Source organism: Plectropomus leopardus, chromosome 14 (assembly GCF_008729295.1).
Source record: "Plectropomus leopardus isolate mb chromosome 14, YSFRI_Pleo_2.0, whole genome shotgun sequence".
In the NCBI taxonomy this organism is placed as follows: Eukaryota; Metazoa; Chordata; class Actinopteri; order Perciformes; family Serranidae; genus Plectropomus; species Plectropomus leopardus.
In genome coordinates, this window is record NC_056476.1 from 11,918,736 (window position 1) to 11,945,561 (window position 26,826).

The 26,826-nt window shown below is 40.5% G+C and overlaps 2 protein-coding genes across 3 annotated transcripts in view; both read right to left on the minus strand.

Moving 5' to 3' along the window:
* Positions 1-87: 87 nt before the first annotated feature.
* On the minus strand, positions 88-4,099 carry LOC121953684 (zinc finger protein Xfin-like). Its single transcript, XM_042500882.1, has 2 exons — positions 4,007-4,099; positions 88-3,656 (listed from the first exon to the last, which is right to left on the minus strand). The coding sequence occupies exon 2, from the start codon at positions 3,649-3,651 to the stop codon at positions 289-291; it is 3,363 nt and encodes a 1,120-aa protein (XP_042356816.1). The 5' UTR covers positions 3,652-3,656; positions 4,007-4,099; the 3' UTR covers positions 88-288.
* Positions 4,100-9,854: 5,755 nt separating this feature from the next.
* The window catches only part of dph6 (diphthamine biosynthesis 6), a 69,640-nt gene continuing 52,668 nt past the window's right edge, over positions 9,855-26,826 (minus strand). Inside the window, exons 13-15 of one of the 2 annotated variants that reach the window (XM_042501344.1) lie at positions 24,071-24,319; positions 17,192-17,579; positions 9,855-10,496 (exon numbers count right to left, since the gene is read on the minus strand). In XM_042501344.1, coding sequence (XP_042357278.1) covers positions 10,378-10,496; positions 17,192-17,579; positions 24,071-24,319 — 756 coding nt within the window. In that variant the 3' untranslated portion in view covers positions 9,855-10,377. The remainder of the gene's footprint in view (positions 10,497-17,191; positions 17,580-24,070; positions 24,320-26,826) is intronic. The other variant, XM_042501345.1, reaches the window with a different exon arrangement.

Sequence of the window (26,826 nt, forward strand, 5' to 3'; positions counted from 1 at the left end):
GGCTATCGTAAAATATTATAATAATTTTTCAGAAATTTTCACATCAAATACAGCCAACACAAATTCAACAAGAAGCGCTGTTAAATATGAAACACGTTTAATTTGTAAAATACTTACAATATAAAAATATATTACATACGTCCATATTTTTAAAGATCCCCTAACCCTTTTACATATTTTACATACATACATTAGACATAACCATCATATTAGTGACAAATCATGATGATCAACAGATCTAAAAAATTTCACACACAAAACAAGCAGTACACAGTAACATGTTTATTATCAGTGAATCAGTCGGTGTGTTCTGACATGTGCCGACTGTGTGAACGTTTTGCCACAGATGTCACACCTAAACGGCCTCTGACCAGTATGGATAAGAAAATGCCTTTTCAGTTTAGAGGGAGTCACAAAATGTTTGGAGCAAATGTTACAACAATTCTTCTGAGCTGTCATTTTAGGCTGAGTGTTAGATGAACAAATATGCCGCTTAAGGTCATTTTCACTGTTAAAACTTTCAGCACACTTGTCACATTCAAACAAAGTTAATGGCTCACACCAGGAATTATCCGGCTGCATTTGATTCTCAACCACAGAGGTCAAAAAGTCATCACTGGGCAGCTGGTTGTTATCTGAAATAGCCATAACTCCTTTAGGCTCACGTGTTAACGCTACATTATGTGCACTTCCCTCAAACTGGTGTGACAAATGGGAAGCTGCCATGTTTTGTTTTTGAAGTTTATTTATTTCAAATGCAAGTTCAGAGGGAAATGAGTAACTGTAATTGTCTGTGGCCTGATTACAATTGTCCCTCTGCATTTTCTCTAATTCAGTCTTCTCTGCTTCTGGAGCATCCAACCATTCAGCGCGTGCTGCCTCAGAGCAAAAAGACAAATCTCCATCAGCAAGTGAGTACCGACCAACACTTGTGTGATGTGTCTCTGGCTGCTCTCTTGCAGCATCTACATTAAAATCTAAAATGTTTTTGAGGCATTTATCCCGGAGTTGGTTGGTTTTCATCATTTCTCCTTGAATTCCGTCAGAGGTCCTGTTACCCTGTCTGCATTTGAGCTCGTGATCTTTTAGATGACCACGCTGTGTGTAGGTTCTGCTGCAGACAGTGCATTTGTATGGCCTTATGCCTGAGTGAGTGACCATGTGCCTTGAGAGCTTATATGGAGCAGCAAAGTTCTTAAAGCATATTCGGCACGTGTGAAGTTTTCTTTTCTTAAAAGTTATATTACTTTTGAAGTTTGTCTTGAAGAGACTGTTCACTTTTGTGTTGGGTGTTTCATGCCTGCTGTGGACCTGTGCACTCACTCCATTACCGTCAGCACAATCAGAATTTGAAAGCGTACTGTCTGCGATCACAGATTTTTTCTGTTGTGGGATACGAACACTGATCCTTGGGTAAAGCTGCTGTTGACTTTGCACTTTCACTTTTTTGTTGTTTCCCCGTTGATCGACCGGCTCTTTCCTCTCACAGTGAGTTCTTTCATGGGTTTTCAGATGTGGAGCTTGCCTGAATGCTTTCCCACACAAAACACACTGAAATGGTTTCAAGCCCGTGTGTACCATTTCATGCCTCTGTAATTTGGAGGCACTTGGGAAACACTTCAAACATTGGAAGCACTTGTGTTGTGCATTGCCTGGATTTTGTTTTGCTTTAGCAATATGTGTCCTCTTCACAGTCACTTTAGGAACCTTTCGCACAACCTCATTTTTCTTTGAGATATGTGGCATCAACCTCTCTGATTCTCTGTTGCCGTTCTGAATAATTACAACAGAAGGGGTCTGATTCGGGGGTTTCACAGAGACCACATTGCTTCCACTGTGTGTCTCAAAGTCCTTCTTATGAACAAACATTTCCTGGAGCGGGATCTCTGCTGCAGTCCTTGCGTTCAACCCATTCATGGAAGAAGGCGGCCGATTTATATACAGTGATCGTTGTTTGTGATATCTCGACCACAGGTGAGTGCGACAGTGGACCCTCAAGTGTGTTTTCTGACGAAATCTCTTTCCACAGATCTCACAGCCAAAGGGCCTTTGTCCGGTGTGAGTCATCACATGCCTCTTAAGTTTCGATATAGATGGAAAACATTTTAAACAAGCATGACACTGATTTAAAGAACTGATTCTCTGCTGCTCGCTGGTGGTCTGGAGGGTTCCTCTCTGCTGCTCTGCTGATGGAATTAACTCCTGCGGAAAAGAGCCACTGTGGTCACTGCTGTTTCCACTCCACGATTCTGGTTTAACAATGATGTTTAAGTCAAGTTGATCTGCACGACTGGCTTCAGGTGAATGTTTTATTGCGTCAGAATAACACATTCTCAAATTATTGCTGTTTTGCGCAGTTGTAGGACTTCCCACTTCTTTTTGCTTACGATGGATTTTATGATGACGTATTAAATTAACTTCCTGCCGAAATGATCTGTTGCAGATCGTACACCGGAATGGTTTCGCGTATTGCTGCTCTTGCTCATCCGACTTCTGACAAAGACTCCAACACTGACTGGTCGTATTAAACGGTTGCTCTTGTTTTATGCCTGCATCCAACTTGATTTCAGTCTTATTCAGCTCCTGCACACCATTTACACGTATTTTACACTGTAGCTCCAGTTCCACTGAGGAATTCACAAGAGTGTGCTGGCTGGTGGGTCGCTGAAGTGATGACTGAGGCTTCATATCTGAGTTTCCGCTGTCGCAAAACTTCTGTTTTGTCTTTTCAGTGCTGGCAGAAAGTGAACATTTATTTGGATTACTTAAATGATATTTCAAGTGTACTTTCTGTCTGAAGGTTTTCCTGCAGATGGTACATGAGTATGGTTTCTGGCCTGTATGAATAAGAAAATGCCGTTGTAATTTGGATGGTGAGCAGAAGGTTTTGAGACATTTAGGACACTGGTGTTTCAGAGCCGTTTTGCTTTCTTTGGAGCTCATTTCTTGTGATTGTAGGTGGCTGTTCGCATAGGCGTGTTTAGAAAAAGTCTGGCCTGATTGCTTTGATTTGTTATGAGTTGGTGAGTGAATCCAAAGCTGAAGAGATGAAGTAAAGGACTTGGAGCAGACTTTGCAGGTATATCCATTGTTGATATTGCATACAGATGTGTCTTCATCTGCAGAATCGGCTTGCTCCTGAGGTATCGCATCCATTACATTTAAGAAACGGTTCTGAGACGCTGAGTCATCATTTACACACGGCATATTTTTTGGTGGATTTTCAGTCTCAGAGGAAGGAAGAAAAAGGTTGTAAGTCACAGTTTCCATTTTCCACCCTGGTTGGGAGGCCACAGATGATGATACATTAAAAGGCGTTGAGGTGTGATTACCACCACCATGTATGCTAATCCTTTCAGCTGCTTTATCACAATTTGGATGTTTGTTATGAGTCAAAATGCCGTCCTGTTGATCCGTAGGTCCTGTTAGAAGCCCTGAAGGGTGGACTTTCTGCAAGTGTGTTTTTAAGTGATCCGACTGCGTGAAGGCTTTCCCACAGATGGAGCAGATGAAGGGCTTCTGGCCAGTATGGATGACATAATGTCTCTGAAGTTTATAAGGCGAAGGGAATGATTTTGGACAAACAGGGCACTGATGCATTGTCAAATCACCACCTTCTTGAATTTCCCCCCAAATTGGTGCTCCTCTCATTAAACCTAAAGAGAAGAATATAGCATTAAAACGTAAAGCAAGTATGGAGGAAGTGCATCTGAGAACAGGAAACAGGAGATGACATTACTGTGATGCACCTAACCTGCCTATAATAACATTCAGGTGTTGTGTTTGTAAACTTAAACATCAGAAACATGTAACCAAAATTACGTATATGTATAGTATCTTAAGTATATTACAGCAACATACAGCACAATACTTTCCATACATGTACACAACAATGTAATTACGCATACACGTTTGACAAAGACGTTAACGATTTACTGTCGCGAAAAAAAACTCGGAACTGACCAACAACCTCAGCTTTGCTTTGGTATGAAACAAAAGTACTTACTTTATACGCCTGAAGGTCTATTAAAAGCAGTGTTTTGATTTCGCGTTGAAAGTGTCGGTGATTTGTTAGCTTTCTTGCTAACGATGAAACAATCTCTGACGTCACCGTGGCAACGAACATGTACGTCCCTCAAAATGCACGGCGGGAAACAAAGATGTTTGGTTCCTATCCAGAGTTGTGAGCAGACTTATGGCCATTAATGCTATTTTTGTGATTTTCGTTTCCTTTTTCATTTTTAGCTCAGCGAGACGGAGACTAGTCGAAATTATACAATTATACCACTATAATGCTAAAACTACCCATAGCCTTCTCTACACATTCAGCCGTTAACTTATTTTAATATTCATTTATTGGTCAAATACTCAGAATAAAAGTTAAACAAACAAACTGTCATATTCTTAGTTATTTAGTGTGCAGTGTGATCCAAAAACAGGGCTTTGTCGTAAAGTGCCTCAAGTTACACAAAAGGTGTATTCAAGTTTAAACTGGGTGTGGACACCTATTGTGGATCCAGATCTTCAACTTTAATAAAGGAGCTGTTACGAAGGCAGGAAGGCAGTTTTGCAGCTTATCAGCAGTTGCGTGAGATACAAATATAATTGTTTGTGCGTCGTGTCTGAAACATAAACGGCAGTACAGAAATACTGAGTAGTAGGCATAAACAGTAACATAAAAATGTGTTTCATAAACACAGCCACAATATACATATACAGGCCTAACAACATAATTATTGCCGTCTTTACCACAAGGTGCATTTCATTAATCTGTGAAAATTTGCCTGCGGACAGATTACTTTGAAACACTTTGTATAACAGCTTGTCAACTGTAATACTCCATTCTTTTAAATAAATGAGGTAAAGATGTTAAGAGTCCTTCATCATACCCAACTCTTTTTCTCCCTCTCTCTTTAAATCACAGACCATATAAGTTAATTCAGGCTACATTAGCCAACATAAAGCGTATAGCTAGTAAACGAGTATATGCAACACATACTTTACCTACTCAGATGGCCCCATGAGTGATATGGCTTTTGACTGTAATATCCCCGGGGCAGGGCTGAGTGTGTTGGAGAAAGGCAGTTATGTTAAATCAGTGTTGTAAGCAGCAGGTTTGCTCGTCCTCCTCCCCTATTTACTGAGCATACGTATTTTTTGCAATTTGACATGTTATGGCCTTTTTTCTTCTGATATGTTCATTCTCACCCGCAAACCCTTATTTCTTATTTTGTAAATGGATAAACAATTCTGAGGTCTGAGCCAGGGATGCTCAATATTGGATTTTTTTTTGCTGATATCCAATATGCTGATATATAAAAACTCATTTAGGTATATATATAGGTATTCGGTATATATTAGGTATATATGTATATAGGTTCGTGATATTGGTAGAAATCAGCATGTCAACCAATTCCAAAATTCATTTCATTTTAAAGCCAATATCTGCCATTGACGTGTCAATATTATCATGCATCCCAAGTCTGAGCCAATGTGTTTGCTCTTCCACACTGTGCCAAGTGTTTGTTTTGTTTGGTTTTGTCAATCTGCATATCTATGACTCAGTGTTATGGCAGGTTTGAAAAAAATATAACACTGTTACTTTTCAGGGGTAAACAAGAGATGGCAATATGATTCCATTTTGTGTTGTGTCTAGATGTAGGCTTTGGTCTGATGTTTGGTCTGTGAACCTAGTTTAGTCTAGCACGACCCAGGGAGAGTAAACACGGGTTTTCAAGCCCTGTAGGATGTTATTCTGTTTCTATATTTTTTGCCTCAGTGGTTGTTGATATTTTCTGGACATCTGATATACCTGTAGTGGATGGCGAGAACCAAACAGGAGACATCCATCTAATTATGGGCACTGCACAGTCCAAACAGGATTTCATGTTGCAAATAATTTGACCTGTCAGGTAGAGGAGAAATCGATCAGTCTGCGAACAAAAATAAATGTTACAGTTTTAGATGTTGGTTGTTACCCAAAATATGTTTTGGGAGGATGCAACAAATGATCATTTTTTAAGTGATTACCCAAAAATTTGGAAATTAAATTTATGTTATAGTGAGGTAAATAAAGGCCATAAAAATGTGAAAAATAAAGGTGCACAGACTTCCATTCATCTAAAATTGAGGGGAAAAAAACGAGCAATCTTAAGAATAGTTTTAAAAAGAATTCAGGAAATATGTGACTTAATACAGAACACTGAGCACTGAACCAAATATATCAATAATATATTATAGGTTAAAAAATATAAAATATGTGTAGTTCTACTGCTTTATGTCTTAATTTATATCTTGTGGCACTAAGGTTATAAGTGGAAATACTGCACTAATGGAACCAATAACTTGTATGTAAATTGCACTGTTTATGATGACCACAAGAGAGCAGCAGACACCACTTAATAGCACGTGATGGCTTGCCAGTTCAGCAGAGAGAACAAGTTTCATTTAGTCAGTGCTGTGACCACGGAGACATGCTTTCACAATACGTCAGCGGGGAAGAAAACAATACATTATGAAACAAAAAAGGATTCAAATATGCAAACAAACAAAACCACAGTCACTGAGGCAAACAGACCACAATGTCAGGAGGCGTCTTGTGCAGCGAGGCTGCTGCAGAGCCGGCTCCCCTACTGTAGCCCACACCGCTTTGGGGAAAGAGAGTCACACACATCAGCCTGGTTAGCCTGGAGGAAGAAACACACAGTTAAAGTCCATGTGCAAGGCCACAATGACAAGAGCCGCAGGCTGGTACACTGCACACAAAGGACAATGTTAGCCACAACAGCCAGTTTGTTTGCAGAGCGGTTGCAGGTCAGCTTAGTATAAAATGTACATTTGACAAAACACATGAGAAAACTAAATGTCACCCTGTCTTTTTTCATTTCATGAGAAAACACAGCGGTAAAGACACAAAGAAATGTGTCTGCCATAGGCCATCACGTCGGCTATGATGAGGGTGTGATGATATGCTTGTGGCTTTGCCTGTGCCTGCATGAAAACATGCCCGCTGAAAGACAGACTGTAATGTTTACAGTGTGATCGACAAGTGGTTGTCGTGCGCTGAATTTTAGTGGCAGAGCTCCTCTGTGTTTACTGCAATGTTGAGTCTTGTATTTTTGTGTTCAGTGACATATGAAGTCCTTGAAATTTAATGATTTTTCCACTGAGGAAAAAAGCACATGGATTCAAAACCCAACACAGAAAGTCTTGCAAATGTGGATTTTTAAAAAAAGAAAAAAAAAACAAACATTTTTTTACAATAAAGTTAAATCTAATGCCTATATATAACTGAAATATATTTCCATGAACTGGTGTGTGTCGTTTCTTCATTTATGTCTCCTGTTTATGACACCTCTCAATCATGCTTGTAAGCCATTGTTTATAGACTGCTGAACGTGCGTGTTTGCTCTGCACAGTGTTTTTGGCAACACCCTGCTTTGCTTTTGTTAGGTTTGCAGATTTAAATGAGCTGAAACTTCCCCAGATTAAAATTAGGTAGTCTTCATTGTTCAGGATGTTTTTTCAGTGAGCCGAATTATCCACACACATCTCCTCTCTAAAACAAACAAACCCGGTTATTTCAATAGATAAGGCAATGAGTAAACCAGTTCCATGTGTTTACTGCTTGTCATGGACAACTTTGTGTTCAATGCAGATACATGATTGACCCTATCAAGAGCCAGTTTTCGGTTTGTCTGTTCTGGGCTACAGTAGAAACATGCAGGTGCAACATGGCGATCTCCGTAGACGAGGATCCGCTCCCGTTATAGATATAAACAGCTCATTCTAAGACAGTGGTTCCAAACCTTTTTCCTCAAGGGTCCTGTTTGTTGTTTGTTTTGTTTTTTTTTTTTGGTTTTTTCAATAGATATTTCATATTAGAATTAATGCACAACAATAACAGTATAGGACAACTGATAATCTGCACAATTGCGCCAAATAGTGAATGCAATAGCTGCAGGAAGTTTGTGTAAAACGGTGAATTTTGATTAGAATTTTTTTTCTGGGATTTTTTTATTAGAAACAAGTTTTTCTAATATTTTTAGGACATCTTTCGTTATTCTCTGTCTGTACTGTGTTTTTTTAATTTCTAACAATCATACATGTGTACTAGTAGGCTTTATTTTTGAAGAAAACTGTTTTCTTCTCTGATGCTTGACCATTGTTCCCTTTTCTTTTTGGTTGTTTTACCTGCATCGATCTCTAAAGCAGGATGATATCTTAAATTGTAATTTAAACTTTTTTCTTTTTTTTTTTTTAAAGTTGGGGTTGGTACCCCCTGGTTTGGAACCACTGTTCTAAGTTAACGAAAACACATCAGTTCTTATTTTCAGGTGATTATACATTAAAGAAAACATACTTATTATATAACATTACATTTATGTTAATACCTTTAAGAAAACATGAAAATTGACAACGAAAACATTTTTAGAAAAACGTCCTCTTCAGCTATTTGTGTCATAGCTAAATCTGTCTCTTTAACAGCTGCATTTGCTGAAAAAATATATTTAAATATGTGTGAATGAAATGTACAGGTGTTTTCTTGACTGAGGTTTACACCTAAGTACATAATAAAAGTACTTCATCACAAAAATATTCATAACCTAGTGCTCATCTGGCAGCGGCATCATTCAAAAACTTCTGATGTGACCCTTGAAAACCAAACAGGCCAACATTAACACACGCTGTATATTTACAGGGCATTGGCTTGCTCGCTCTCATAAATAATTGCTTGTTTGTGTTTTTCAACCCTCAATAAAAAAATCTTCAGGCTCTATTGGCTGCCTCTATTGTTCAATTTTTGATAACAACAATCAAAACAACATTGCGGTGGGTGAAGATCAATAGCCCACTCTATTCTCCCGCCATCACAAGCGCGATGAAGAGAATAGCAGCAGTGAAGACGCATTCCAGCTCAGATCATCAATACGGTTCATGATCTTTGAGAAAAGAAATGTTCCAGGAGCAATGGTTAATAGTGTTATTTTCTTCCCACATCGTCACAATGTCCATCGACAGCGCCGACACATACACACACACACAAACACACACCTGCCCTGCAGCTGTGTGTTGTAGTGTCCCTCTCCTATTAACCAGGTTGCTTTAGAATCAATAGAAAACATAAAGAGGCTTAATCTTTTCAGGTGCTCAGCACTGATTGCCTATTACACAATAATAACACACCTTGAATCCCATGGAGCATGAGAGGGAGTCACCTCATGCGCACACATTACACACTGCCACAAAGCAGTCACACAGTAAATCTATAGGTTTACAACTGAACAGATGGTGTCAGCGGTGGCGCGAGGCCTTTATGAGGGGTGTTAGCTAACGTGGCAAGAGAAATTCCACCAAAACAGTGGGATATCAGGGGATACAGTTTATCGCCTCATGGAATGAGACACTGCCGGTGTCTCCTTTTGTAGACTCTCAAGTCCTCTGGTATGCAGCGTTAGGTTATAGAAGTTCCACAAGAGTCTTCTCAGAGATGGAAAAACAGCTGCTATAGTAGTGATACTCAACATATGGCCTGTGGGCCAAATCTGGACCCCGAAAGGGTGCCAGTTCGCTCCCCAAACATTTTCTTATCCACGATCAAAATAAAGGGATTCACACTGGTATTTTTTCTGTACTTATACTATATATAAGGTTCCAGGGTGTCCTAATGTCCTAAAATCCTCGACATTTTCTGAAATGTTCTAAAATCTCAGAAACATCCTAAAATCCTAATGACTTAAAATCTGTGAAACTTCCAAAAAATCCAAGAAGCATCCTAAAACTCTAGAAATATCCTAAAATCCTAGAAATGCCCTGAAATGTTCTAAAATCTAAGAAACATCCTATAAGATTTTAGGACATTTCCTTCAAACATCCTTAAACCCATGAAACATCCTAAAATCCATGAAACGTTTGAAAATCCAAGAAACATTCTAAAATCGGTGAAACATTTTAAAATCCTAGAAATGTCCTAAAATCCTAGACACATGACTGGGGCTGCTACGACTGGCCCCTGGCCTCCTCTCATATTGCAAAAGTGGCTCCCAAGGCAAGCAGGCTGAGTATTCCTGTGCTACAGTATACAACTCCAGTGAATTATTGGCCTAAGTTCTGGGATGTGAAGTGGAATAACACATCCTCAGAGCTGCACATCATTAAAAGGACTTGGAGACGGACAAAGCTTTGCATTTCAACAATCAGGAGTGATGAACAGTCAACATTAATGAGCAGTTGTGCAGGTTTTTATTTTCCACATTCACTGATGTCCTGTTGTAATTCATTAGGTGTCAGGCTGTCAGAGTGGCTCCTCCAGAAAAGCCCCGCTGAATTCCAGTGCTGTGGATGACTGGAGTCCGGTTGTTGACTCTGGCTGTGATTCTATAAACTCAGCCAGCAGGACAGGTGGAGGATCTGGGAGTCAGGCAAGTCCAGGACTGGAACTAGGGACACAGACGGACTGGACTCGCCAAGAGAGCTTTTCAAAGTTTCTTCAAGTCCTGCCAGGTATAGGTGGGGAGGGAGGAAAGGGGGTGAGGGCGAAAAAACAAGGAGGTGTTAGTTTCATGAGGCTGGAGTTTGCCATTAGGTTCTCATATAGTTTCCCCACTGGGGCTGTACCAGGACAGAGGCTGCACTTAACCCTTCCACCAGGGAACACGGGCCTATTTACAAATTATTGGCATTCTTAAATCCTTGGCAGATCGTAGCCCCCCCATCCAACTCCCTGCAGTGCAAACATATGGTCAGCAAGGCCTGAACTCTAACCCACCCCTCCCAAACTCGCACTCATATACAACCAAACACATGCACACACACAAAGAATGAAGGGGGGCAATCTTGTCACGCCCTTTTGGACAATTGAGCAGCTTGTTGGGGGGATCTAGTGGAATGGATCCTCTGCTCCTGTTGTGTTGCGATGTTAGGAAGCTGTGTTGGGACCACCTCTCAGTTTTACAGGAGCTGAGAGATGTTGTTAGTGAATGTGTGTGTGTGTGTGTGTGGCCGGACTACAGATGGGCAGTGGACATGTGAGAATTCATTGCGCGTCTCAGACCCTGGTCTTGATGACAGCCTGTCTATTTAGCAGCGGCCCGCTGGGATGTTGCCCATTCCCTCCTCCGCTCTGTGCACTAATTGGTCACAAGTGTTCCTGTCTCATGCTTGACTGTCCTGGCTTATTCCGTCCGATTTAAAAGTATGCTGGATGGGACTTGGGTGTGGTCACTGTGATCTGTTATGGTCTTGATAGAATTACACAACAAGGGACATGTGCTGTGTCACTTTGGTACCATCACTATTGCAAATCAATCTTTTTTCCTGACCACTTATCTTGAGTCTCAGCAGACAAACACAAACACGTGTTCAAACCGTTCTTCACCCCAAAAACGCAAAATAGGTTGCCTGCTGTCAGTGCACAATTTGTCCTGCCTGCCTGATCAGCACTGGGCATGTGCAAGTCTCAACAGAGATGAGACTAAAATCATCAGCTCCAGAAAAAAAAACCAATGTGCTTAATTCCAAATGTTTTAGATTAAGACTTTTTGATGAGGTACATGACGTGACTAGAAACAGATAAACTTTTACTAGAAACAGGACATATAATGTTACCTTAGATGAAGTAAAGTTGTGAAAAGGGTGGTTTTATTTTTGTTTACAGTTTGGAAAATTAAGTTTGCTAAATTAACTATTAGAAATTGTCTTCACTGTTGAACATTTTTTGCTGTGTACTACCGGATGCAGCATTCCCACTCCACTTATAGTACATGTATACAGTGAGTTACACTGTGTTCTGCCATTGAACCTTGTTTTTATAAGGTACTTTGTTGGAGAAAAAAACACCTATGTTAATGTTAAAGCTCATATTCATTACATTAATCGAAGATGAAAAAGTCAGTAACTTCCTGGTCAGACATATTGGACTTATTAGTTGCAGATGCACAGTACTGATTGGACAGCCGGGACTAATTTGGCACTAATAGCTAATATGTCAGACTGGATTCAAAGTCCAGTGCTGTTCCTGGGAGCTTGAGAGGAAAGAGGTCAGAGTGAATGGATGGGTCAAACAAACACAGGACATTCATCCAGGAGACTACTGTTTGTGTCCACTGTTAAATGAGCGGTCAACGTTGACTTTTTTAAAAATCACTTAACGTACTTAATTTGCATCACATACATGTACGTAAGTTAACTTATGTACGGAACTTAATTTACATAACAAATATGCTTATTTCAACCCAAACAATGTCCTTTTCAAAAACCTAACCAAGTACTTCTGTTTCCAAAACCTAACCAGGTAGCTTTGATGCCTAAACCTTACCAAACTGCAACAGGACACAGCATTCATATGTATCATTTGTGGTTTTATTGGCAAACGACCTACTCTGTCTTTTAGGTATGAGGAAGTGTTTCAATAAATTCTAGCACTACAGCAGCACTTTGTGACATTTATGTGAACTTGCAGAGAGAGAAATCAGGACAGAGAGGTTACACGAGCAGTTCAGCACTATTTAATAAGCCTCATTCTCTTTCATTTGAAGCGCACGCAGCATGCCAAAGATCCTTACAAAGAGCCCACACACCCTAATTAGCTAATATGCACTACAGCTTAAAATACCCCCACTGAATACAGGGCTTTTTTGGAGGGCATTAAAAGCCTAAATATGTGTTATCAGAGCATGTGGTGCACCCTGGGAAGCAGGATCCTCTGGAGATGGCTAGCTGACAACTGAAAGAGCGAGGCAGATCACAGACAGAGGATGGTTTTATTAAGAGAAGAAACACACCCTTCATCACACCTTGCGCACTTAGACTGTTTTATGTCAGGAGGTTTTAATCTTTGTATTAACAGAGAGGCAATAATTGCATTCTCACTTTGAGAGTCTCTTTCAGTGTGTGTACACAGACGAGCCTGCTTATGCATGAATGAGGGACGTGAGGGGGGTGAAGGTGACTTGAGTGACCAGGCAATTTTGTGTTCTTTTGTCTTTGTGAGAGAAAAGCGAGCAATGACACAGACTGCTTTGCTCCAATCTAAATAAAAGCTTCTGTAAAAATCACACAAAATCCTGGGAGCACATCACACACCCAATCCCCGACCCCTGGTCTTTCAGCCCCCCTTTGGGCTACACAGGGAGCCTCATTGAGGGGCCTAGTGGACAGAGGCTGTAAGATTCAAAAAGCCATCACATTAGCAATGGGATGGAACTAAACCATCTACCCAAGAGGACCAGCCATTATTCTGCTTCACGGCGAACACACAGGGAGCTCAAAAGGCTGCTGTTAAATCTCTGTGTTTTCAAAACCAAATCATTACTAATGCCCACAACACCCTTTTATGCTAAACATCAGCAGCCATTTTTGTTCAAACTGATTAATATATAAATATTGTAAGGCTAAGTGAATGGAAGGAGGGGGTTAAGTGAAGGCAGTGGTGAAAGGAGAGAAAAAGGGGGTTTCTGTGTGGAATCGTTGATGCCTGCTGGGCTTAAGGGGCTTTTAAGCAGTGACCAAGGCCCAGAGCCAGTGGTTTTTAGTTGTGCTACACTGATTTCCAAACTGGTCAAATTAACCGGTAAACGAGGTGGTAATTAGCAAGTGTTGGCTCATGAAAATTGTACATTTAGTCCAAGAAGAGCGAACAAAGAGGACAAGCAGCTGTATGTGTGCAGGGGAGTAACAGAGAAACAAGACACTTCCTGGTTTTTCTTAAAGCAGTTATTGTCAATAAGTTTACATCACAAACAAATCACAGGTATGCTTGTATGTGAAAGGGGTTGCTCGTAGTGATAATACCTGACTCTGCAGTTTCCCTCAACTTCACAGGGCTTAATGGCATCTTTTAATTCGTTGTTTCGGTTTCTCCCGACCCATAACCTTACTGTTTTGGTTCTTGGGGCATAGTTTTCAGCCACAGAAGGCAGCTGTTAAAGCAAACATTTTTTAAAAACCCTAACTAGACACACTAGAATGCAAGCACCAAACAGAACAAGATGAGAACATAAATCTTGTTTTCACCAAGGGGTCCGGTTTAGTTCAGCTTACATATTAAACATTTATTTTTGCATTTCTGTTGTCGAAAGTTGTGGATGGTACCAATAGAACCATTGCATTTTGTACCATTTTTTCATTGCCACTCTGTTAAGGTACCATTGATCGGCTACTAAAAGGTGGAGCAAAGCAGTCCATTAATGACAGTCTTTGTGCGTGCTCGACAAGGACTCACTTCAAAAAACAGCTATTTTTTATGATTCCATCAATTGCGACAGACTCTAAACACTCAAGCCTGTTCTTTTTTGCTCTGAAAATGACTGCATGCAACCCTGTACCATGGGCGATCAGCAAGATACAGAGGTCCATGTTGTCTTCACAGTTTGTTTCAGCTGCCTTAAACTGATCAAAATCAGTTATTGAATTTGTAAGTATTGGGAGTTAGACTTGTGTTTTATGTTTTGAGTATCTAGAGGCAAAGATATTAACTCCTATATGATTCTGACATTAAATAATGGGTTTCTTTAATCACAAGACCTTATTTAAATCTTTCTTTAAAAGTAATGGTTTTAATATGAGTTGTGGGGGCCTATCTTTGAGAGAATCTTTCTATCGTAAGTAACAAGTTGAGACAAGATGTTTAAAGGTTTCATTTGGAGCATATGTCATGTCTATCAGCTGTGAATCCTAACGCAAGTAACCCAAGGGGGAGGGGGCGGGGGGCTGCAGTCACATTTTGCTCCAGTGTTGTTGTCTGTCTGCTCGTCGCTGACAGCAGCAGTTGCGAGGCTGTGACTGCTAGCGCCAGAGGTGTTACTTTTCCTCCTTTGACTTTTTGGATTCATCACCCGATGAGCATAGGCTGTGACCCATAAAAACGCCCATGGGTGTGCTTCTAGGGCTTGGCTGTGCGTGCGGGGTAAGGTAACAGATTCCAGCTCGATGATGAGTCAGTAAATGGTTTTAGGGGAGCAGTCAGTGTAGACCATAATCAAAGAAACATACATTTCAAGGGTGAAGATTGAGGTGGATTTGCTCCACTAAACCAATGACCTAGTAACACAGTTAATGGTTTTTATAAAGAGAAACGAACATACTTTCTACAGAGAAGCTTTCATAATAATAGCGCATAATAAATATACAATTTACATTATATTAAATTATGTACATTTAGCCTTTATTACCATACCTACATCTATTTATAAATTAGATATTTTAATAAGAGTCCTCCTCACTGCTAAATCCTCTCACTCTTCTAATGTGAATGATGACAGAAGAAATAAATGACAAGAATTATATATCATGAAACAATGCTGGAAAAACAATTATATAATTAGGTAGCAAAACAAATAACACTGTTCGTCTGTCATGCATATCAACACGTACTTGAAACGGATCAACCTTTTTCCCATTCATCACTGGTAACCATAATTTCATGTCCTCAAGAAGATGAGTTATGTCAAAGCTAAAAATGACAGTAAGATGGCTGGTTTGGCACAGATTCAAAAATGTTAATTGACTGCTTCAGCGATGACTTGACAACTGAGCCAGTGTGATCGATGTGCTCGTCGCCCTTTTTCCCTCCGAGAGAACATATCTCAGGATAAAACAAATACCGTTCCACATTTGCCGTGATGAGAACCTAGAATCCAGGGAGCAGGAGATGGTGGCGTATAAAAGTGTAATGATGACAAAAGACTGTGCCAGCTGCTTGGGTTACTGTACACAGTGCAGACACAACAAATGGCTTACAATAATTAAACACAGGAAGAAGTGGAGGCCCTCTGGAGAGACTGCTGCCTAGAATATCTTATGGAGTTTACTTAACCAATGTCAGCTCAAACTTTTTTTGAAAAGAGAGTGCAGAGAGAGATGGGCTGTCACTTTGTTTCCACTAATACAATGATGTGGAGCTTAACTTGCAAGAACAATGCTGCCTTCGACAGAACATCTTATTTAGGATAAATCCTCTTACAGGGAAGCTTCACATCCCAAATGACCATTTGTTTATCAGTTACTCACCTTGTGTCATGTTGAATTTTTAAAGAAAACATTTTTCTCGCATGCCTCCACTAAACAAAGAATCCAAGAGCTGAGAAAAATTTTGATGGGGTCATGGGGTGCGAGTTTACCAACAGCAAAACTATATCAAAAAATCCATCTAAAAACTCTTGCACAACTTGTGCAGTACAAAGTCTCATCTATCCAGCCATATGCTCAGTACTTCCTGAACAGACAACCTGAATGCAGTGTCACTTAATCTATGCTCTCTTTAAGCCCAGATTGCAATGACAAAAATTGTAATTTTACCTTACCAAACATGGGAGCTGCTGGTCTGCTACTGCCTCGATCAGTTAGTTTGTTTGTGCTATTGTGTGACTTTGGTGTTTTAAAGGGTTAGTTGGGATTCACCAGAGTCACACAATAAATCAAACAAACTACGGATGGAGGCAGCAGGAGACCACCAGCTCCAGTGTTCAGTGAAAATACAGTTTTTCTCAATGAAGTCTGGCTTTTTGAAGAGAGCATCCTAAAGTTTCACTTTCTATACAGTTCTCCGTCAGTGAGGGCTGTCTGTTTGGGAAGTGCTAAGCATGTGACTGCATAAATGAGACTTAAATGATTATTCTGCACAATTTCTGTGCAAGTGTGTAAAAAGGATGTTTAGATAAAGCTTCGCTGATGTTAAACGCAGATGCCCATGACTTGATGATCTTTCTACATTTTTGGATTCTTCGCTCACCGTTGAGGCTTGCGAGAAGAACAAAATTCTCTTCATAAATTTGGAGTAACAAGGGATTAGTAATTGACATATTAATAGTCATTTAACGGGGCGAGGTATATATTTTAAGGCCCACAGTGGACGATTTTGTGGCATCTAGTAGAAGGGGTTGCAGATTGCATGTAGGACACTACAGTGGACGACAGACAGTTTGGTTTGTCCGTTCTGGGCTACTGTAGAACATCACTGCAGACACTGTGGGAACCCACACATTATGTAGATATAGGGGAACAAAGCACAATTCTTTCTTCAGGTTTAAGCTAGATTATAGCTTATAACTAGTAATGAATTTTATAAACCATTTCTGTCAATAAATGCCTCTACACAAACAATTCTACACACTGGACCTTTGAGTGTAAATATAAAATCAATTTTAAAGCTTATGTGTAGTGTCATGATTGAGATGCATGACCAGTGACATACCTTTAACAATCTGCTGCGCCAGTGAGTGGTTGCACTTGTAGAACACCCTGGCACACAGTGGCACGAGCTCAGCAGCCACCTTCTTCATGGCTTCCTTGAATGTAGCAACAACTGCGTCTGTTACATCCTTCACACCAGCGACCTCCAGGTTATTGCCAGGCACAGCCAGGGAAAGCGATAGCGAGGCACTACACATGTCAGCAGACATTACAGTGTAGCACTCTATGGATCCACATGCCAACTTTGTAGTCACGTGACAGAAGGTCCTCTTGGTGGGATCATCCTCAATTGCAGTTACATGAAGTTCAACAGCTGCGCCTTTGGGTAAGGCAGGTACCACGGCGACCAATAATGGTGCAGGTTTGATCTCCGGCTCCCACAACAAGTCCTGCAATGCAAACAAATGCAATTTAAATGGCTGGAAAATTATATACTGTGTTGTGCCACACACTGCAATCAAATGTATGGCCCTCCTGCTGGGATACACTCTATGCTTTGTGACCACAAACACTGCTCCATCAACATTAAACATTATTCTAAAGCGCATCATGAAATTCTACCACACAGTACTAAGACAGGATTTTCACCTGACAGACTGACAGGCTATCAATTAACATGAGATTGTGAGGTGACCCTCGGTAATGACGGTGTGTACAAACATTTCAGAAAGAACTATACAGCCTGCAGCCACCGCACACAAAATGCATTCACTTTGAGCTGCATTTGCTAACATGACAGGTCCTATCCAAGATGACTTCTCACCTTTCTAAGAAGATCACTCACAACATGTTATGGCAGTTTCACCACACACATTTAGCGGGAAAACTGTCTCAATTTTATCTATAGAACCAAAATCTCTTTATTTTTTTCTTCTCTGGACTGAGGGCCATTAGCAGGAACAAAATGTCTTGGAGCAGTGCTACAATGTGGCCCTCTAATAATACTTGGCTGTGGCTTCATCTGCTAATGGGAGAGAAATGAGTGTTTTATATAACCGTCATTTCAGTCAGAGTCGATAGGGCAAAAACACTTAACCCCCTTTTCAATTTGCTGGATCAATTTTCATCCACTTACACCCCACTTCGTAAGTGCAGAATAATAACAGGTTACTTACATTTTATTTTGATATTCACTCACAAAAAACGAGAGAAATCATTGACAAGAGCAGACGGCGGCCTCTTTGTCCCCACAACAGACGAACCCGTCATGACCCAATCAGCCCGATTCACTGAAGCAGCACTTACCTTCAGATTAAACTTTAGCAAACGCTTAATTGTGTATCAACAGCTAACCCCTTGGCTTGGAAAAACATGATAAAAGCGAGTGTCCTGAGTATGTGAGCAGGGGTTAAGATTTCTTCACTCTGCTGATTTTTGAAGAGAGCCGAGCTAGCAGTGATCAACAATAACAATCACAAGAGCAGAGAACAATAGCCGTGTCAGCGTGGACCTCTTAGCATGTCAGACAAAGTGACAGCACACATACGTGTCCGATGCTTTGATAAATGTTATATTAGCACTTCTGGCACAAGCTAGGTATTCTCCTCGAGGGAACTGCTCCTGCACTTGTCAATAGTGATTGAACATGGAACAGAGAGTGGGAACTGGGGAGAGAAGTGACAGGACAGGGGGTCCTGCTCAGCCAGGCTTAAAGGCCACCCTGCAGGCCTTGAGTGCTGAGGTACTATACCCAACCGAGCGTCCACGAGGAGATCAGGGGGACTTCAGCACTGCAGCAGCACCAGCCTCTGGCAGGACTTTACTGTCACAGCATAGTTGCTGACTTTTTGTCAGAGCTGTCGGACAAGGTTACATCAGTCCCTATTTGTTTCTTTATTAATGTACATGAAATGTTGCAGTAGATTGGAAACTTGTTCAGTGGTTCAGTGGACAGGGTTACTACAGTTTAAGGCAAGTTACATGGAAGACTTTTTAAGACTTTCTTAAAGGTCATGTGTGTAGAATTTAGGGGGATTATATCGACAGTAATATAATATAATGTAATAAGTATGTTTTCCTTCGTGTACAATCACCTGAAAATATGTTTTTGTTATTTTAGAATGAGCCGTTTATATCTACATAGGGAGTGGGTGCTCATCTACATAGATCATCAAGTTGCATCATCATGTTTCCACAGTAGCCCAGAACGGATTTGCAGATTTGCATTTTCACGTCGGTTTACAGCCCCTCCCTGTCAAGCAGTGTTGGAAAAACCCAGTTTTTAAAATGTGAAAATGTTTATTCAGTGTTTTTACCAGTTGAAATCACCAGGTGTGTTTGTTTTGGAGAAGAGGAAACTTCTGCGGACAATTCGGCTACCACTGAAAACCTCCTGAACATCTGGATCTTAAGTTATCAGAGATAAAATGCAAACACACATAAGCAAGTTTTGAGCTGGCTGGCGACCTATCTCTGACCAGCTGAAGAGTGTTGGAGAATGAATGATTTATAACATAAAACTGATTTATTCTGTGGTTTTACCATCATAAGGTCAATTTGTTTTGGAAAGGAAGAGACCTCTGCAGTTAATTTGTCTCCCATAAAAACCTCCTGAACAATGAACATTGAAGAAATTCTAACCTAGAGAAGTTTCATTTAATTGCAATCTGCAATCCTTACCGCTAGATGCCACTAAATCTCTGTAAATCTGACACTGTGGACCTTTAATGCCAATAAGAATGGTATTTAACTTATTTTTTAAAGTAAAGGGGAAAAAAATGAAATTACTTATTTAGGGTTAGGGTTAGGGTTTTGACTTTTTGGGGAAATTCTAGGCGATATTCGGTTTTCTCACTCTGCATGTGGGATTCCTCGAGACTCTATACATTGCCTTTTAAAGGTTTTACTCATGCAGCAAAATATTGGTGAAATAGATAATTTTCAATAAATTTGCATTTCCAAATATCGTCCAGGGTCCAGTGAATGACAGATAGCTTACCGCTCTGAGCATCCTGACCAGAAATAAAATATGAATGTTATTGGTTCCACTTTCCTGATCTGTTTGACATTAATATGAGAGCAATTCAGTGTTTATAGTGTTTGTTTTTAAAATAAATGTAAGATTTTTTTTTAGATTTATAACAACATTAAAAAAAAATCCACATAATCTAATTCCAATGTCTTAGCATTTATACAACCACTGGAAGACTGATATAAGACATTTTAATACCAATGGAAGATAAAAGGAATTTTAAGGATCCACAGAAACCCTGTGTGAAACTGAATGTACTAAAACTTTAATATTGTGTATGCATGTTTCTATATGTGCACGTGTTGTGCACGTGTGTGTATGTTTCAGACTAGACTGGTCAGACCTCCATTACCTTGGCAGCGAAGTGAGAGGAGGGAATGCTGGCTGACATCCCTACCTGACCAGCGATCGTTTATTAAATTAATCCAATAAAACACAAACTTTGATATATGGTGGAGCTGAGTGCCGGAGTGGCAAGTTGGGAGGGCAGGCGGGTGGCAGAAAGTGTGTTTGTGTGTGTGTGTGTGTGTATGTATGTGTGTACTGAGGGCTCTGCTCTGCTCAACACCAGCCACTTAACACAATCCATCTCATTACTTCATCCCACTTCAGTTTCAGGGCTTGCAGCCATTCCCCCAGCGCTCCCTCGCTCTGTAGGCAGCAGGTAAACGCATGAAGTCTGGATCTGCTGCGCTCAGCTCTCCGCACTGATGGGGTGTGACCTGCCTCTCCTTATGTTTGTTTTCTTTCTCCCCACTTTCCTCCCTGTAACTTGCGTCCGTGCGCCTGGAGCGTGCAGTGGGTTGGAGGGCCAAGAGGCGTGAAAGCCGAACGGTAAACACGGTAATAAGGAAGTGGTGTAAAGGCGGAGAACAGCGGGGAGCTGATGGGACTGCGCTGCTTAGCCAGTTCCCCTACATTTCCTGCCCAGCGGGATGCCTTCAGCATGTGGCTCCATGTCTCAGCACTTACTGTAGTGCTGTCAGTCTGCTATAATATTCCTCCCCAATTCACTCCCTCCATTCACTCTCTTTTCTTAAGACTCCACTCTGAGGCTCATCAGACTGTTTGTGTAAATGAAACACACAGGGCCATGTCAGTTGGGTGAGGGAAAGTTTAAGGGTATGAGGCCATTATAAAACCATGCTAGGGGCTACAGTTACTTCAAAAGTCCTAAGTAAGCAGGAGAGAAATAATGTAAAAAGGGTTTAACTGTGGTATGCAGAGAGAAAACTCCCCACAATGCAAATTCAGTGCTATTAATTTCAATTTATCATAAGTTAAAATTTCAACAAACTTATGATTTCTATTAAAATATTGATGTGATATAAAAGTTTTTTATCCTTAATAACTGAAGAAAAATTAATCCTGCTGCGTAATTATTTTTGTCTTTTTGACATATCTTCAGAGCCGATTATTGCTACACAAAGGGACGTCTGTTTAACATTTATTGACTTATCGCATCAACATCTCCCTGTTCATCAAACCCTTTGCACACACTCTCTCACACACAGGCTCTTTGTGGTTTAATGCACCGTAAATACAATTTCACACTTGTAGCGACTCCAGTATGCTCCCAATTAACCCTGCAAGCTTCTTCATCCACCTGATTAGAGAAATTATCAACGCACAACAACAACATGGCCCTGTGGCTTCACAGATACGGGAGGCACTGGTTGTTTCGATCATTTCACTTCACGGGTCTGCTGTCTGGAAATACACTGACAAGTATACCATTTCTATTTTTGTATATATTGGTGTAAACTGATATAATCCTACACTTGACAGCTGGATTTCAATCAGCATTCACTACTTAATCACATATTACATGTTGTGATTAGATACATTTGGGGGGAAATAAAGAATGCAATTTAGTGTGTACATTCTTAAAAAGAAAATTAAAAAAGAACAGGCGATGTAACTGATTACATCTCCAGTATTGATAATCTAACCTTGTTATTGATCAAAAACAAAATGCAATCTGTCAATCAAATGTTTCCCCTCGTTGGTTTTAATATTTTTTTGTTGTTTTTTTTAATCATCTTTATAAAAAAAAAAAGAACGGGCAATATTTGATAAATTACATTATTTCCTAGCATAATTTTATGTTTTGAATGGTATCTGTCTCTACATTAACATATTGTATTGTTATTATATCTTATTTTGCTTTTAAAATATATATACAAAACAGTAATGATGAGAATGGTCTATTGCGTACAAACAGGATGCCCTGATTCTTAATTAATTTATTTTAATCCTTTAAATACAATCAAAAATATTAGTGACAAAGAAAATGAAAAAGTCTGTACAAATTAGGTTCCAAACCTATGGAGCTACCTTGGTTAAAAAAAAAAATTTAAACTCATTTTGCTAATATCAACTGTTGGAGGCATTCCTGCTGTCTGTGGGAGTTGTGCTATCGGTGTTTGACCTGAGTTAAACATTCTAATTACAGTCAGTTCAAATGAGCAGCAGTGCTTTGTATAATCCCCACCCCAGGGAGAGAGCATTTCACCTAGTTTAGGATGAAACAGAAGCCCCTCCCTCACCAAAGCTATCTTTCTTCTGCTGCACTTTATACATTTGCACTTGAAGCAGAAGAGAGGGGAAAGTGTGAGGGCCAAGCTGGGAGGTCACCCCGAGATGATCTGCCTCACAGGCAAAGAAAGAGGTCAGGTTAGTAACCCGCCGCCTAAGCTGGCTCTAAGGGGAGAACTCACCTGTTTACAGATGGAGCTGTCAATTAGAGCTGCTTAACCTGAGAATTGGTTGAAAATAAAACATGGTCCCCTGGTGGCAATCCTGGGTCATCTGAATGGATATTTTTGATTGTTCTGACATGGAAGCACAACAGATGGACGGTGTTGTCCATCTTCGCTGACCTGTGACATGAGCCTAGTCTTGTGACCTCCCAAAGCTTTGCCCTTGGTTAGCCTTGTTATCTGAGCAACCTACTCTGCATGTTAAATTAATGGTATACTGTCAAAGCTTTCACGATTTCTATGTCACTGTGAGTTACAAAAAAGTCAAATAAATTCACAAGTAGACGCCAGCTCTTGAGATAAGCTGAACCGCAGTCGAATTCAGAAATTATATCATTTTGAAAGCTTGATTTCTGGCCTTAAATAGCACATTTAGAACTTAATATTGCTATACTTTGGTGGAATTGAAGCAAAGTTGACATCCTCTCTCTCGTCTTTAACCCCACTCATCGCTGAATGGAGCCACATGTTGGAGGTGGGCTCCTGCTTTGCTCCCGTAGGCCCTATTCCCTTGGCTAGACAGATTACTGTGGGAGGAGAAGGGCTGCCAGGGGAGACTGGTGCCCCTGTTAGACGTACGGAGCAGGGGTTGTAAGCCGGGGCGGTGGAATGGAGGGAAGGATGGAGGGAGGTGGCAGGAAAGAGGGGTGGAGAGGGGGATAAGCTGCTCTGAGAGTTGAACGGAGCTCCAAAATGGTGTGTGGGGGCAAAGGATTAGGGAAGCTCTAAGGAAGACATCTGCTTCTGTGCCAAGCTCCACATTATCAAAGACACCAGCGTTTCCCACATCATCAACTTTTCATGAGCGCGCTCACTGGTAAATATCAGTCGCAGCGGCTTGCGTCTCAAGGGGGCAGAGAGGGGCGAGGAACTTTCCCTTATTTCACAACTATAAAACACAATTCTGGAAAGGCCCTCCCTGAAAAACTTGGATACCATATCAAGTTTCTCTTCTTTTACTTATTTATCGACACATGGATATCTTTTAATCCATTAAATATGTTTTCATTCTATGCGGGAGTAGTGTCATATTATAAGTTTGATCAATATTTCCTCTGCATCTATAATAAAACAGCCAGTCACTGCTCTTCTTCTTAACCACCGGTATATATTTCATAAACAGAAGGCTCCCTCCACAGAGACTGACCTTCTCTTCCTCTGCAGCCCTCAGCATGCCCTCCCACGCGGCCCTGATGATGGGGATGTCCTGGTGTCTTGTGGTGTAGCAGTGGGCCTGGACAACATGAGCTAAAGTCAAGCTGCTGATCACAGCCTCCAGAACCTTCTTCACATAGCTGAAGGACAAATGGGCCTGCGTCCTGGTGCCAGCCTTTACCAGCTGCATGGTGCACGGCACCAAAGCAATTTGGCCTGCACAGAAAACAGACTCATCCACCTGGAGAAAAGAGCATATAAGAAAACACAGCAATTATTAGCTTTATTATGGTAAAACCAAGATTAATAGCTTTCAGCTAAACTAATACCCACCATTTTAGTTTAGTGTATTAGAATGCTAACATTTGCTACAAAGCACATAGTACAGCTGAGGCTAACAGAAACATTATTAGTTTTGAAGGAATTTGGTCATATACCAAAGTATTGGACAAATTAAAATTTGAATTTGACTATGGGGCAACAAAAAGTTTAAGGGATTGGCAAAGTTATTAGAATTCATCCGAAGGGAAACATGAAGGTCTGAAAAAAAAAGTCATGTCAATCGCTCAAATCGTCGTCAAGACATTTAACACAAAACTACAAATGTGATCGTCATAGTGGTGCTACGTGAAAAGCTTGGAGATCACCAGGGCCATTCAGATTCATCATCCAGGGACCATAAATGTCTCTACAACATTTCATGGCAGTCCATCCAAAAGTTGTTGAGGCATTTCAGTCTTAACCAAAAAAATTGATCAACGACCCACAGACCAATGTTACCATCGCTAGTGCTACGCTGATAGTGTGGCTAAAGCAGCAGCCTCTGGTGCTGAAAAAAATGCCAAGGCTGAAGTGCCAAAAATGCAGTTCCTTGAATGGCCACCTGAGGCTGGCTCCAAGAGTGAGTCAATACCCACAGACTTAACTGCAGAAATAAACATGTTTACAGCCTGGTTTAAAAACTGGTTTTGGTCTCTATAGTTAACTTCCCCTTCATGACAACTCTACAGGGGGGTGAATGTTAACAAAGGCAGTTAAATCCACCCAAACATGGTTACCTCTGCTCAGTTCTGGCTTGAAAAATCCATGATGGTAAAAAGCAAAATAAGTAGAAGCCTAAAAATGGAAGTCCACTAACACATGGGTGACGTCCAGGTTGCTACATCATCAAAACAAGTAATGTCTATAGTTTTGTTTGGGTCTTGCCACCTTACACTCCAGTTTCTGAACAGTCATGAAATGTCAATCAAAAACATCTACTTGGTAACATTTATATGTATATAAATATGTATATAATCCAAGCAGTGACTCTAAACATTTTTTTATACAACAAGTGTATAAAAAAAAGTTTAAAAAATAAGAACATTAATTTGGACAGCTATGAACTTGAATATATCTATTAAAGCAGACAACTAGATGCAAGAAACAAGTAGTCGAACTTCAGATTACTATTTATTTTTAAAAGTACAATAATTATCAATGAGGTGCTATAATCAAATTAACATTAATTATAAGTGTATGTTTGAATAGCGCTGCATTAATTAACAAGTTCAATTTTTCAGCAGCTTATCACCAACAACTCATTTTACAAGCAGGTATTCTGTGAAAATGTGCCAATGCATCTGCGTTGCACACGTGTTATTTATAAGCATAATTATCCATGTGATAATAAGCTCAATTCTCAGTTAAATACCTTTGTTAGAGTTAAGCTTCTTGCATAATGAAACCTGTGAAAAATCTATCTGTTTAATGCAGAGAGATGAATAGGGATGAGAAGTGACATTAAGGAGGTCAGGTCTTTAGGGACCTTGCAGCTCACCAGTGTCTGAGGTTGGATGGCATTAGAGCTGGACACGAGCTGCTGGTCAATGCAAATAGCTGTTGATGACATGTTGATAATTGCTGGCCTGTGCAGGGACCCTGGAGCACATGCACATCTCCAGGGAGGATGAAAAAGGCCTAAATCAATTGATACAAGGTCCCTCACTGATTAGCAAAGACACAGCCAGAGGTGTCATCTTTTACTGTGAGATTACCAAGGTTATAGGGGCCCACAGGTATTACTTAAGACTTATACCGTATGTCCACTGCATGGTACAGCTCGACTTGACTCATCTTAACCCAACTTAACTCAGTTTGGTACTAGGTCCATTTCTGTATTTTGTTTTCCTCTGCAGATAGTACATCCTCGATGTAGGCTGGATTCTCAGCTGATTCAGAGCTGTCATATTTTAGCCAAATGAAACCGCTGTGAGAGAGAGACTTGCTCAATCCATGAACTTATCGGCAATCAACTGGCAGAGGAACATCTGCACATCAATTCAATGGTGTAGTGCAGTGGTACTTAACCAGGGTTCAGGGGACCCCCAGTGGTCCTTGAGGGAGTTCCTGCAGGTACCCAGTGAGGGACAGTTCACTTTCACTATTTAATTCACTATAGAAGTAAGCTTAAAGTAAGTAGGACCCTGTTTAGACCTGGTATGAGCATGCATTTCAGTGATCCAAACAAAAGTGGAGAGTCACTGTTCATACCTGTGCCTGTCATCCATCTCCAGCTGACCACTTGTGTTCAGTTTTCGTTAATGCCCCGCGTACAGTTATAAAGTCAACACTTTTGCTAGCTGCTCTGTAGCATGCTTGCTATCCTTGTTAGCAGTTGTGTCAGTACAGCTGGAGATGACCCTCCTAAACAGGGTGTAGAAATTTTGATAGTAACTATTCTGATCACAGGGTTCACTTGCTCTATGG